The 14,578-nt window shown below is 36.4% G+C and overlaps 1 protein-coding gene across 1 annotated transcript; it reads right to left on the reverse strand.

Moving 5' to 3' along the window:
• Positions 1–1,759: 1,759 nt before the first annotated feature.
• Positions 1,760–14,108, reverse strand: LOC128999243 (cerebellin-3-like). Its single transcript, XM_054425643.1, has 3 exons — positions 14,007–14,108; positions 2,960–3,271; positions 1,760–2,449 (listed from the first exon to the last, which is right to left on the reverse strand). The coding sequence occupies exons 2-3, from the start codon at positions 3,268–3,270 to the stop codon at positions 2,245–2,247; spliced, it is 516 nt and encodes a 171-aa protein (XP_054281618.1). The 5' UTR covers position 3,271; positions 14,007–14,108; the 3' UTR covers positions 1,760–2,244.
• Positions 14,109–14,578: the final 470 nt, after the last annotated feature.

The following is a 14,578-nucleotide window of genomic DNA, read 5'->3' on the forward strand; positions in this document are numbered from 1 at the left end:
TTTTTGCCAAAATCTAGTTAATATTTTAAAGTGATTTCAGAAATTTTGAATTGCAAAACTTTATACACTTTACAAAACTTAAAAGTATCCAAAAAGTCTGAATATAGGGTGTATAGTACTGTAAATGATAACTTATCTTGTTTTATGGATTTTAAAAGATTGTACTAATATTTTACTAAATAAATCTACAGCTTTTCCAAATGGATTTACAATTTTTCACAATATTCAATTAAAGTGCTCCTAATATTAATATCACAGTTTTATTTTATGGTGAAATCCCTTTAGTGTAGAGTATAGTTTACAGTGAGCAAAATAATTGCCATAAACATTTAATATCACATAAGCAAAAGTGCTGTCAAACCAAAACCAATATTTCACAAGAACATAAATTAGCTCAGCATGTTGGTAACCAAATAACACAGAGTATAAAGAAGTGTTGTTAAAATCGTAAATTTAGCTCGTGACCCAATCGAGTTTATTTACATGCAGTTGACATTAACAACTCGAAAGCAAAGTGACCTTTCGAAAGCGTTTGTGGAGCCGGCATCAAGCGTTGTATGCGAGAGTAATGGACCTTAACGTGATGTAACTTTCCCAATACGTCCACGCCGCCATCTTGCGATAGGTTATACAATCTGGAAACACGTGGTATGCAACTGGGTACCGCCAGAGTGCAACAGGAAGTGATATGGAATTGTAATTTGTAACACTTAATATTCATTGTAGTTGCTCTGTGCCAGCGAGTGATTACTCTATGCTTGATTTTGGCAATGGATCTACAAGTACAATTTCTCTCAGTAAGCTCAGTGAACCGCTAGCCTATATGTAAACATAACATGGTGGTGGAAACTTCGAAAAGTCTGGTAACCTTTTTTTGTAAAACTTCAATATCATTGAAATGTTAGACTTTTTACAATTCTATATATGTAACAACACAACCTCTGAATAAACCCAACTACAGTATATAAAACGAAGAAAAACAAATAGGCCTAGTTGAAAGGTAAATGTATAAAATAATGTTGTACTAACGGATTTAAAAATCTTTCTAACCGAAAATCTTAAACCAGCTAAATTCTAGAATAACCAAGCACAACTTAAAAACGAAAGATGAACTTCCTAAAAATGTAAAACTATCTTAACAGCAATTGCTAGTTGTATCCTGTTATCAAAATAAATAAACTAACTAGTCCCTTAAGCTATCAATTTAGACAAAAATACAATCACAAGGAAAGATATATTGACAAATGTGTGAGCTTTTAGCATTTTCTATGATGTGAAGGCTGTTTTTGTTGGTTGAAGGCGCTGGCGGACGGCATCCATCTTCCATCTCACGCCAAGAAGTTGAGATTCAAGGTCTGGAGTTTTGAGACCCAATGTGTGCTTTGTAAATCTATGTACGGTAAAAAGTTCGCTTTCAGTTCAGATTTAGTAAAGTATACATAAGACAGTTTTCAATGTGTAAGTTCCCTGGTGTGATACCGTGACTGATAACGTGATAACCAATGATGCAACAGGAGAGCCTGCGGGTGAAGTCGTCAAAAGGTTGTGATTGCGGCGTCCACAGAGTACAGTGCGGAACCGCCAATTTCACAGGGTAATAGATTTGTCGCACGTTCCATTAAGCACTTTCATTCTCGTCCTGTAGAAAGCTCCAAAAAACTCCTCTGAAAGCGTGACTAAAAACAAGAAAGCACTACAAGAGCCAAAACCAAAAGTGAGCCCGAAATGTTAGTGAAACAAGAATAAGAATACAGAACAGTTTGTGTACAAACATTTAATCACAGGAACACAAGTTTACAATGTGCTTGCACCAGAAGAGATTTACTACAGGGACATGCCAACTACAACATGCAAAGTCAAGCATTGTCCGTGAAACACTGAACCACTAGATTCACACTGACTAGGTTAAACACATCACAGTCGCTCGCTGCGGTTGACGTTATTTTGTACTGCTGAAGAACGCGTTTGAGACAAGATGGCACAAGATGTTACATACACAGCCATGCGATTAGGAGGAATGGAAACTTAAGGTGAAGCGCTCGTAACATACGTTCACACGAATCTTGTTAGAAATATAAAATGCTGTCCTAGCTGAGTCCCTTGATGGACTCAGAACATTAAAATTCGTTTTGTATATTTGTCATAAGTCTTGAACGCATCCGTGCGAGACTGCATGTTTTAAAACGTGAAAAAATCCTAACACACAGCCTTCCGGTACTCCAGATCCATCTTTCAACTTCGCGTCTATTTCTTTATGATCCTGTAGCCGCTGAAGCTGGCTGAAGTGGTGTCCTGTAGGAGATTCCCCTCCTGCAGGAACACAGCTGTGACATCACCGACCTCCAGGTCCAAGAGAGCGACGCTGGAACCTCCTCCGGAGTGTGGACCTCCAGCAGCGACGACGTCCGTCCACTCTGTAGTGTTGGCAACCCTTTTCTTCAGCATCAGTCTGCAAGGAAAGTTACCCTCTGTAGCGTAAACCAATCATTCACATTCAACAAGGCAATTGGCAACTGGATTAGACAAAGCTAAAGCACCAGAATGATCAGTTAAATGCTTTGAGTGTTAAAAAGAGAGGAATCTAGTAAAGAAATAAGGTTACGAATGAGATTGTGTTAAGGACATCTTAGGTAGAAAAGACACAAGGGATAAAATAATTTAAATACTTGAATCATGAGTGCCCAATAACGGTTAAATCTTTAACTGACTTTTTAATATCGGGAAGATATACGATTTTCTTCCCTGTTACATAAACCATACTTTAACTGCATAATTTTAACCATGCAGTCGTTCGAAACCTGACTAACACGTTTGACTGCTAATTGAAATAGAACCCTAGCGTATTGATTGCAGCCAGGCTGTTTGGCAACGACTTGTCCAGCAGGAAAATATCACTTGCCGAACTCCCATGGTAAAAACAATATGTTATGTGTACGTGTATCTTTCATAAATTGTTTACCTGGTGTCGGGTTTCTCGCCGTAGCCAGAGAATGCGAAGTGGTAGAGTCCGGGGCAATGGCAGGTGAACTCCCCGGTCTCCAGGCTCCAGCCGACTCCTCGGTCGTTGAGAGGACGTTGGTAGCTGAGCTGACCCCGGGTAGAAGAGGGGTTGACGCCGGCGGCAGAGAAGGCGACGGCCCCGCTACAGTCGACGGCGGTAGCTAGCTTGCGGGCGCCGACTACCCCAGGGTTGGGCTCGGCCGGGTCCGAGAGTGATGGGAGTGCAAGTGCTATCAGTAAAATCCCCAAGAGCGGGAGTGACGTCTCCATTCTGAAAAAAAATAGATCGGTTGGTCTTTGGAAAGTAAAAGAAGATATAGGAAATCATGATCGTGCAAAGATCTCTCCAGGCCTTGAAGATAATAAAGTAGGTTTGCGATGGCTGGTGGCAGTGCACCTATCGTATTGCCTAAATGGAAATTTAAATTCTTCAACGGACCAGTCATCCTATTGAGCGATATTTCCTCGTTCTTTCCATTACTATTCAACTACATCACAATTGTACATGCAAATCATATGAATATGCCCATTACTAGCGTACACCATTACTCACCCACCAAACAACGTTTTAATACACAAACCCAAATATGACTCAAAGGCCATTGATCTATACAAAAAAACATTGATTTGCTTCAGCTGCGTGACGTTACCTCAATATTGGTTTTGTTCCAACAAGCATTTCAAAAAGACAATGCCCTATGTTCTTCAGTGGGTTTCATTCAAAGAAATAACAGTAGAAAGTCGGAAAATCGATATTAAACCGAGCAATTGTTTTCTGCACTGGTTTCAGAGATATAAAAAGTGGATAGTTCTTGTTCCGTCGATAGCTTTCCCCTCCAACAACACTCGGTCACGACGCTCGGCTTCATAACTTCCGTTAAACTGCTGATTACAAAAACCTTTCACTACTTCCCCACAATCATGACACTTTCCTAAACGTGGCCAGAAGTGGAATAATCTCAATGAGTCGGTCCTTGGTTGGAACTGGTTATTGAGATCTGTAGAGTATCCGACGACTTTAGTGTAAAGAGGTTTCCACCATTGCATATGTATCGGGCAGACGGAAAGTAAAGATCAATAATGTAAACATTCATATAGTCCTAATTGAAAAAGTCTGCTAAGGAGAATGATTTTACCAATAAGAATGACAAATTTATCATGTACGCGTAGCTATAGTTTGTTATGATCAATTAACTTCATTTGTACAATAAACCAACAGGAGGCAGTGATTTATTACTGTAAGTTATACAGTGTTAACAATGTACTTAACTTGAACTTAACAATTTTGAGATAATAACTATGGTATTTACCTTGTTTGTAGGTTTGTCATGGTGCAGTTTAAGTGAATAATTAAGACGTTTGATAGTTAAGAGGTTTTCTCAGAAACCAACCATAGTTACGTGGGAATGTGACTTTCAAAACAACACAGGTTTGTGGTGACCGAGTTAAGAAAGTAAAGAAGACAACCTTGGGGAACTATTACACACTTGGAAGTGTTAATCCAAATCAATGCAGGTAACAAAACATTTTCACACTATAAAACGAAAATGGTAATCGCAAGTTGTTCAAAGCACTAAATTTACTTTAATATACTTAAAAGTATAAATTCGCAATAATTTACCGTCAATTTGGAGGTATTATTGAAATATAAAAAAAGTCCCCTTTACAAATAGATACGGGGATCTCAAGCAGGCAAACACATTTGTAGGATAAACTGTGGTAAACAAATGGTAAACAATACAACTGATCGTAATGAGATTGAGTTGATTTATAGTTCATTTAAAAAGCATAGTACCTATCTTTCCAATAGTCAATGATAGTAGCCTATAAACAAAGCAAAAAATACATTTTCATAGCAAATTTGTTCGCTTTACGATAGAGTAGTTTGATGGTTTTATGGTATTTTCATAAATTTGGGATCATTGATCTTTACTATTGATTCCACCTTATGTTAAGTAGGAATAAAAAGTTACAAGCTTTTTCCAAAAAGATAATATCGAATATAAAAAATATATATAAAAATAATTTATATACTTGGATAGTATATTATACTATCCAAGGAATTGACCTCATCGAGTTCAAAATGCAAATTTTTAAATTGCTCAGTTTAAAATGTAGATAAAATGTAAAATGTAACATGTAGAATGTAAAAAAATTAAGATTTTTAAGTCCCCTTACTGCTTTTTTGGACCAATTGTTACTTTTGTTAGAATACAAAAACCATGTATTTTTACTTGAAAAACATTCGACCGTGATGGTCAAAGAAGTCGAATATTGGTCTTCGGGAGATGGCCTCATCGCTGTAGCAAATTTATTGCTATAGCCTGTATGATGGAACCTGTCTCCTAACCCTTCGTCTACCTGGGACTGGCTTGAGCCACAGGGTTGAGTTGTAGATTCCGCATCCGAAACGTCGGTCACTATCTTCACCAACAACACTGTCATCTCCCCGAAGACCCAAACTCTACAAAAACTACGTATTAACGAGCAGTTCTCCCAGCTATCATGTGGCCGTCTGCAACGCCGCCTTACATAACCAAGATAGGGTTACAACCAGTCTGCCCACGTTGGCAATTTTCTTTTGTTTTCGCGGCCCGCGCCCATCGGTCGCTCCATGTAAGGCGTTGGGTAGGTCGGCGCCTAGGCGCGCCTTGGACCTGTCTGAACCAGACTTTGACGAGCCAAGGAACACTTATGTAGAATAAGTAAAAAAAAAAACACATCCGAGATTAAAATCAACTTTTATCAATGAAAGTAGAGGTTTATATTTGTTAATGTTCTATCTCTATGTTATACTTTCGAACTATCATAAGTATTTTAAATGTCTTTTCAATCTAGAAACTATACGAGTATAAATGAGTTTTTTGAGGACGAGAATAATCCTGTTACAATATTGGATTATTCATTCATAACTTGTGAAGAAGTTCTTATTTCGAAATAATTCTATCACAAAAAATGTTGATGAAAACTGTACAAATATAGAAAACCTATAGCTTTATTCTATAACAAAATTCTACACAGTATATTGTCGGGCAATATTATTTGGTCATACTGAAAATAAAATTAAAACTCGTTTATTTTTTTCAGACAAATTCTTACACTTAACCTGAAGCTACTGTGGCTAGGTTTTTATTCAAACTATGTCTCCATTGGTTGCATTGCACATTGAGGAATATGAACATGGAACGTAAATACTGTATTTCGTATTTAAATACAGACTTGACCTCAGATTTAATTAACTAATCATAACAGCTGGCCGAAGTGTCGCAACAGCTGATTGTTTGATCAGCTGATTACAAGAACTGTCTCGCTCGTGCCTTGCTCGTCCTTGGTAGCCGTTATAGTTACTTTCTCTCCCGAGGTTGGGCAAGTCTTTCCTGTCCCTCTAATTGCTTGGTTAATGATTGATTAAGTCAATCAAACGAAACCTTTACAGCATTAGAGAGTTTAATAGATTAGTGTGGTCAAGAATGAAATATTACCTTGGATGAAAAATTGTGTTTCTGTAATGACAGATGTATTAAGGAAAAGAAATACATAATGCTTTATCCTTAAGTTAAGCTTTATTCAATGCGTATTTCGTTTAGGCGCACTGTTATGTTTTTGCTGTTTGCGTTAAATTTAATTAGTGTTTACAACAAATTGCAATCAGTGAAATTGAGATAAAATCAGTGTGCCTCACAAAAACCGGATGATTCTTCATACAGAGTGTCGCATAAGTAAACAGCCAAACTCCGGAAGTCAAACTCAACACAGAAACTCAAGATTGGATTTTTTATCGCTTTGTTAACCATATATCCCTTATTCTGTATTTTCAACATAAAATTTTTTATCTTTAGATTGGTCCAACCGATCTCAATGCTACTTCGTATACATGTCAAGGTAAAAGATACCTGTGTTGGAAAAGAAATCAGCTTGGTCCAATTCAAAGTTTCAAAATGAAATAAATTTTAATAATTTTAATTACTGAACAAATTTTGATTTTATGAAGATATTTCAATAATTAGTTTTTTTTTCTTTCACAATTTTCTATCAGACGACAAACTTCAAAAAATTTGACAAAAGGTTTATTTGTTCTGATGGGAAAAACTAACGAAATTAGCATTGTATTTGGAAAAACTATTTATTCAGTTGTTATTAAAAAGAAAACAATAATGGGAATCAGCTATGATAGTTAACACCCAGAGTCAATACTCACTTCTTTGCATGTTTTATAGGGATAATTTAAACAAAACTAATATAAAAACTTAATTATAAATACACTCAATACAGCTTAATCGCTACGAACCACAAGTGAGTTTGCCGTTGTTTTCCGATAGGCCTACCCAATTCCCAACCGTATGAGGTTTTTCTAGTCCCTTGATGAGAGGAAGAAGATAAAGTCCGTGGAGAAAAGATAAAGAACATTTTGGTGATTGTAAGACAATTAGCTTTGAATACACATTACATTTTAAGTTAATGTACTTGCTTAGATGTTCTCACAAAATAATTGCAACATCTTGTGTGTAATTGACGTACGTATTTCCAATATACAAACTAAAGTCTCATTTATAGCACGTCCATATAAGTTGAAGCCCGAAGCGCCTGCCCTCCCCCACCTTAGCTACGACTCTGACAACACCAATAGATAATTTCACTTAAAACACATTCTTATTATTTTGAAACGATCAAATCTGGGCTTACACGACGAAAGGTTTAACGAGTTTAAAGAAAGTGTTCCACGGAATGAACGCAGCCCACGGCCAATGAGAAGTCTGTTATCCACTTGTAGTCAAGGCTTTAGGCCAATCACGTACAAGGCCTAACATCTAACATCCTCGCTGTGCTGGAATACTAAACAAGTTTCATTACAATTGGCCTAATTTACCATCTGTTTTTGAGACCTTCTTTCCGCTTTCTACGTGATTACCAGTAGAAAAATATGTATTACGGACAAGAGTGAAAACAGTTCAATTGGATTCAAAATTTGAGGTGAGTGATAGGTGGAGAGGGTAGATGTCACGTCGTGTGCCATATTTGAAATGATGATATAGAAATTATAACACTTGTGAAGTTTGATATACCGTGTTACAAATTAATAATTTGTTTTTGTCTTCTTAACCAAAGAGTTGTCTGTACTTGTTTAAAAAAAAACTTCCAAATTCACACACTTCAAAATTAACCTGTATCATCACCACTAGATGCGAGTTAACGTAATTTTTTAACAAGATACATTCAAATAATGATGATTGTATCATTTGTCGAACTGTACAGCACTGGCTTGATTTACTATGCGTTATCATTAGTTATATCAAAGTCAACAGTTAAACCTATATTCCGTTAACCTCGACAGTTTAATCAGCAAACGAACATGTTCTCAATCTTCACCACATCGATCGGCACCGGTTCAACATAAATCACTTTGGTTGATTATTCATATTCGATTCATTGAAGTATCGAGTCCAAATCGATTATCCGAACCGTTCTACCGTCTATCTGACCTACTGATCTTCCACCCACCCTTGTGCCTCATTGTCCTGTCAAAAAGTTGGTCCATTAATGTCGAGGCAGCCATTATCCAGTTTCACCTCTCCCGCCAGATCCTCGCTTTTCCCGCCGACGCGCCAAATGGAGCGGAAAACTGTTTCGGTAATTACAGACCGATTTCTGTTTTACCGACGTTTTAGAAATTTTAGAAAACTCACATTTTTGTTGGTTTGTGTCAGAACTGATCGCAAAGGAAACTGCAGTTCTAGTTCATGTCACTGTTTGTCACAGGTTTTGATCAAATGGATTGCAAATACGAAACGAAAACGCTCAAGTTTTTGTTTGCAAGGGCACAACCAATCATACCGATTTTAAGAACGGTTTATGGGTGAGTTCAAGTTGCATGGAGTGTAGGAGTATTTAAGGGCAATCCCTGCATTCCATCTTCGGTGTAAACAGTTAGTTCCTTCAAAATGATTTTGAATGGAATTTAAACTTTACTGTTATTAAAATACGAGAATTTAAACTACTGTATTGCGCTTTACAATAAACGTCGTATACAAAACTGTTGTGAGAGCTACAGCATTTTCACAAAAGATTTCAATCAATAATTTTTTATTCAATGATAAAAAAGGATCTAAATTGTATTTAAACGTCACTTATTACCGGTAAAAAAAACCAATGTTACTTAAACCCATTAAAAGTGAATCGATGCAACAAGAATGGCCAAATAAAACTTGACCATTTCCTATTGTGGAATTTCCGCTGTACGTGTTCATTTCACAACAAGTTATTCAATATCAAATATCGTCACGCTTTCTGTGCCTCACTCATTCGTCTTGCCTATTGCAATTCAGTGGAAACACCGGATGTATATTTGTATTGACTCGAACCAATGGTTAATTTACCGCTAAGCCTCAATTTCATACCCAAACCTCTCTAGATATCAATAATTACATGCTCGAATACATCTCGAACTTACAACTGTTAGACTTCACCAAATCAATATATTTTCCTCATTTGAATATCAACCTTCTCAAAGTGAACACCAATTGCTAACCAAACGTGGAACAAGCAATATAGCCAAACGAATGTGGAGCAGATATTATTGTGATCACAAGATAAAATGAAAGTGGTATTCGCGACCGTCTTTCTCCAGTGAGTTGCGCAATCGTACATGTTGTAACAAGCAGGTCTGGTCAGCGGGATACTACTACTCCTACACATGGCGGAATATGATGAAGCTGAGGAAGATATGACGTGAAGCTAATGGTAATTGGCAATTGGTGTGATGATGAAAGGTAGAAAGCGACCGAACCCCTTGTCTTTATCAAAAGAAAACCGTTTCTTCGCTTTTGTAAGTAGACGGTAATAGATGTGTTAAAATGTCGTTTTCCCTAAAAGTTCGGAATTTGTGTTAATCACTTGAAAAAATTGGAAACTAAATTATTATTTTTGAAAACGTTGCCTATTGAATTCAACAGACCAAATTAACAATGGGTGTCTGAAACTGAATTTCTTTACGTTTGGAAGTATGTTATATCTCGTGAAAAATTCATAGTTCAGTACATACATGCAATCAATCATAATTATAACGTAAAAAACCTGCAATTATCTATATAATAGTCACTTTGGTAAAATTAAGATTAATGTTTTTTAATGGATATATATATCTGGGTAGCGAAGTGGCTATAGTGCTCGCCTTCAAATTTGAAGGTCACCGGTTCGATTCCCAAGTGAGACCGGTTCTGGATAAGGTTTGGACCAGTAAAAAATTATAATTGTGTTCAAAGGGATATAAAAAATGTGTATTGAAATTAAGGAACATTCAGGGCTGCTGAGGATTATTTCTGCACTGACGGGGACCGGCAACGACCGATCAATTGAGAAATTACTATTGCAATCACGATTAGCTTTTGATTCTCAGTGTTCAACATTTTAACTAAGCACGTTATCCGATGTTGTGTAGATTCTCAATTTGTAACTTTCTAAGGTACAAATCCACGCAATAGACATTCCGAAGGCCCAGAGGTTTCTGTTGACTACTCTGAATAGTTCGGACACAATAATGGCGGGCAGTTAAATTTTGAAGGGGATTCCTCAGACCGGTAGCCAACGCAAATCTCATTACACAAACAGTTAATGTATTCTAGTGGTGACTCGGACCGAGTGTTTACTAATGTGAGTGGTCCAACAAAGAGATTACCTTGCAGAAACGACAGGCTGTCAAACGGTACATTGTACAGTAATGTCAAGCCACTTCGGAGGACAAGTTAATATGTACATATAGGTGGGAGTAATAGCTCAGTAATGCGAAGCGTGGGTATATGCTGTTTGCCTTTAGGTGGAGACGATTTTTCAATAGAAAATATTCTCTTCGCATACGTGACTTATAAATGTTATTCAAGAAGAAAAATCTGGGGAAGAAGGCCTACGAGCCAATGGGATGGACTTATCACTGGGATGGGTACTGGTGATTGGCTGGTTTTGAACCCAGACCTCTAGAACTGAGGTTTTGATCTCAAACCACCAAACTATCCGTATTACGCCTTTCTGGTCTATTTCGAAGAGATGTAATAGTTAAGTCACAATAAGACTCCTTGACTAAATTACTAAATATATTTTTACGCATTATCTGCAGAAGTCCATACACATATTTTATGTCCCCCGCCACAATTTTAATTTTTTCGTTGATTTGAAAGGGAATTGGTTAAGCCGTATACTGATCTTATCTGACGTCGACTTTAGTCCAAACAGCATCATTAAGCCCGATGACAAATTGCATCTGGGTCTAGAATGGACGTTTTTGTAATATAACCACTCGGATCCTCAGATTTGCTGCATCCACTATACTTTCAATGATAAGATATATGTTGAGTGCTAAAAAAATAGGTAGTTAAACAAGGATGACGTACACAAAATTTGTATTAAGGTTCATACCGTGCATGAAATAATGGTTAGAAGTTGCCGTAGTGTTTTGGTCGTGATTAGTTTTACTGAGATATAATAAAAATTAACCCTTCTCTTAGGCTAATGATGAGCAATAAATAGTTTGTATTTTAGAACAAACCATCTTTATAAGTGCTGAACTGCATCAGCTCGAATCATCATCGGGAATGTTGCCACATTTAAAATTATAATATTTGAAATATTATAAAACATACTAATTCTTAAACGTTAAAATATACCCATTATAAAATTAGGTTTTCAAACCTTTCTCAACAAATGTTTAACACTTTTGTTAAATTCATAAGAAATAACAAAATAAACAAAAGTGGTCCCAACACTGATCCTTGGAGGACACCCACGTTATCAAGTTACTCAACCTAAGTGACTTATGATGCCCAGATATGGCCGTCCCACCACTGCCCCCCCCGCAACACCCTCATGGGGTCACCAAAGGTGAGTGGTCGCCCTTGGACCAAGACTCCTGGATAGCTGCCCAACGTGGACCTTGGACTCCCGTTCCCTGTCTATCATGTTCCGCAACCATCGTTCCCGTTATTCGATTTTTCCTGTCTGGCAAATTTGCATTTAATGTAGATAGATTCCAACGAAAATTTCACTAATTAATTTCATTTGTAATTAATGTTTGAAAGGTACTAATTTCTATTTAGTACAGATTTATTGGGGTTTGGGCGTTTAAATAATGGTAATGGTTAGTTTGAGGTTAGAGTACGTGTATACTTTATAAAGCATAAGGCCAAGGCCAAATATTATTTTATCTAATAGTTTTTGCAAGGACATATCTGATGCGTTTGCTTGATGCTGTATATTATGTTGGTTTAGTCACTATTAACTACAAGAAGTTCCTCAACAAAGTTAGATTAACATTCGCAAATTCAATTTATTTATTATCAAGGAAAATATGGCAAGACCTTATAAAACCAAAGTTTCACATTGTGTATCAGACTTAAAACAACAGTATGTTTGGTTTCCCTCCTTTATTACATTATGAGTAAGACGGACAATCCTCATATCTTTACAAACATAATGTTTACTATCATCCAATCGTAACTGTCAAATTGTTTGCACCTCTTGTCAATTTTCTAAGTGGATTGTACAATTCGTAAAATTCTCTCGTACTTTCTGTCAGTGAATTTAACGCAACTTCTAACATGTGAATGTTCGAGACCAAACGTGTTATTGGGATCAACATCATATTATCATTATTGTCATCAAGGATTTCACCCACCCCAGGCGACCTTGCCAATCTGAAGATAAACAACTTGTTTTTGTGTTTCGCCGAGTCGGGATTTCAGATTTACGAAAATAACTTTAATTATGTTTGTGATGAAAAAAGCCCTGAGATTCTGAGACATATCATAACGAATTTAGTGAATTTTCTATCGGCATCGCGATTTTTACATTGTTATTACTCAAAGGCAAACGCGCCTTGCCTACAAACGCAACTTGCAATACACAGGAGTGTCTGAATCACGTTTCGCGCCGGGTCATCTGGTTTGCAGTTCAAGGCTAAAACTTATAACTTGAAATAAATCAACTAACCTTCTTTATACACTTTTTTTATAGTTTTTGTGAACATTTGGAAGTGAACATTTGGAAAGCAGTATGAGATTTAGCATATGAAGGAGTAGGCACTATTTGGACGTACACAATTCGGCATCGTCGGCAAAATAAGATCCGATTACCTTTTACTGTGTTATATTGTATGTTATAACTACATGGAAAATTTACAACTGTTTAACAATTATTTTGTCTGATGAATTACGGAGCAAACAACAACTTGCGATCCATCCGGATAAATATTTTGCTATGTTTTAGTTTCTGCCAGATCATTTACAAAAATAGGCAACTTACGGGAGGCATTTTAATAAAAATGCCTAACGAAGCCTGCTGAAATATCAAACTAACGAGAACTTAAAATTAGTAATTGATCTGAAATAATTTTTCAATATTTTACCTAAACTAAACGTGGCACACATTATAATGATGGTGAATACTCATTACACACTTTGAATTGCAAATACATAAACACAGTGGGTAAAGCAATGCCTACTTAAGTACTACTTTAAGTAATTTGTTGATATGTCAATAATTTGTTTAACTATATACATGACAGCAAAAGAGTAGAATAATATATTTTTTGGGTTACTGTTAGCTTGTATAAATTATTTTGACATCGACCATCATACCCATGAATATAAGCTCTATAATATAGTTATAACCAAGTTTAACAAACAAAACGCACAGTTACTAAAGTAGTTTTCATTTTCTGATTACTGTAGATTCTGAATTGTATTTACACTTCAACACACTTTGAAAGAATCAGCGCAAACGACTAATATTAAAGTTCTATTTAGCCATGATCTTATGCAGAATCAGCTTTTTATAAAGCCTCCATTAGAAATATGATTTCCTCAAAGAAAATCACCCCTTTCTAGATATGTTTTATTTAATTTAAAATCTTTTTAGACGAAGGGGCCTAATTGTTTTGTAAATAACATCTTTGCAAAGAATAATGTTTACATTCAATACGTCACTATCACTAACACAGTACAGTAGTTGACAGCACCTACCTGTAGATGGAGACAGGAGGTTCCCGCTCGAATGTCCGGCGCTGAATGCAGCTCAGCCCCAGTTGACAAGAACAGCTGTTTTCTCCCACCACTCGCTCAGCTGTGCTGCAATCAGCTGATCCGTTACTTTTACTTTCCAATTTATGAGCCAATGGCCGACCATGTGTAGCCGTGCCACCTCAATTGCTATGGTTTTTCGTTTTGGTCCGTTGCCAAATGTAACAATTGTTGACTCTTGTGGTTGACAGATTTTCCAATTTAACCATTTGGACAGTTTAGAGTAATTTTATATTTCCGTAGATGGATATGACAGGTGATGTTGGAGGTCTTTGATGTAGATATAGATAAATTGTGTGTTTAGCTCGTAATATGTTTTGGTTCTTGTAATGTGAAATGATTATATTACAAGAGTTAGCTCTTGAACTAGAAAACAAAGTATTTCTCTGTCTGTATTTTAACTAAAACATATCAGGAAATTCATCGACAATGATTAACAAAATAAATAAAAGAAAAGAAAAATGTTCTTCTTTTACTGAACTGAACACATAACTGCTCTGAAGGTAAGCTATAGC

This window comes from Macrosteles quadrilineatus, unplaced genomic scaffold (assembly GCF_028750875.1).
Source record: "Macrosteles quadrilineatus isolate MER2022 unplaced genomic scaffold, UCM_ALF_1.0 Scaffold_8__2_contigs__length_117827958, whole genome shotgun sequence".
Taxonomy (NCBI): Eukaryota; Metazoa; Arthropoda; class Insecta; order Hemiptera; family Cicadellidae; genus Macrosteles; species Macrosteles quadrilineatus.

Excerpts from the sequence above, each read along its gene's own strand:
- LOC128999243 (XM_054425643.1), bottom strand. The coding sequence starts at position 3,270 with ATGGAGACGTCACTCCCGCTCTTGGGGATTTTACTGATAGCACTTGCA. Across the intron at positions 2,450-2,959 it reads GGCGAGAAACCCGACACCAG|ACTGATGCTGAAGAAAAGGG; the intron begins GTAAACAATTTA and ends CTTTCCTTGCAG.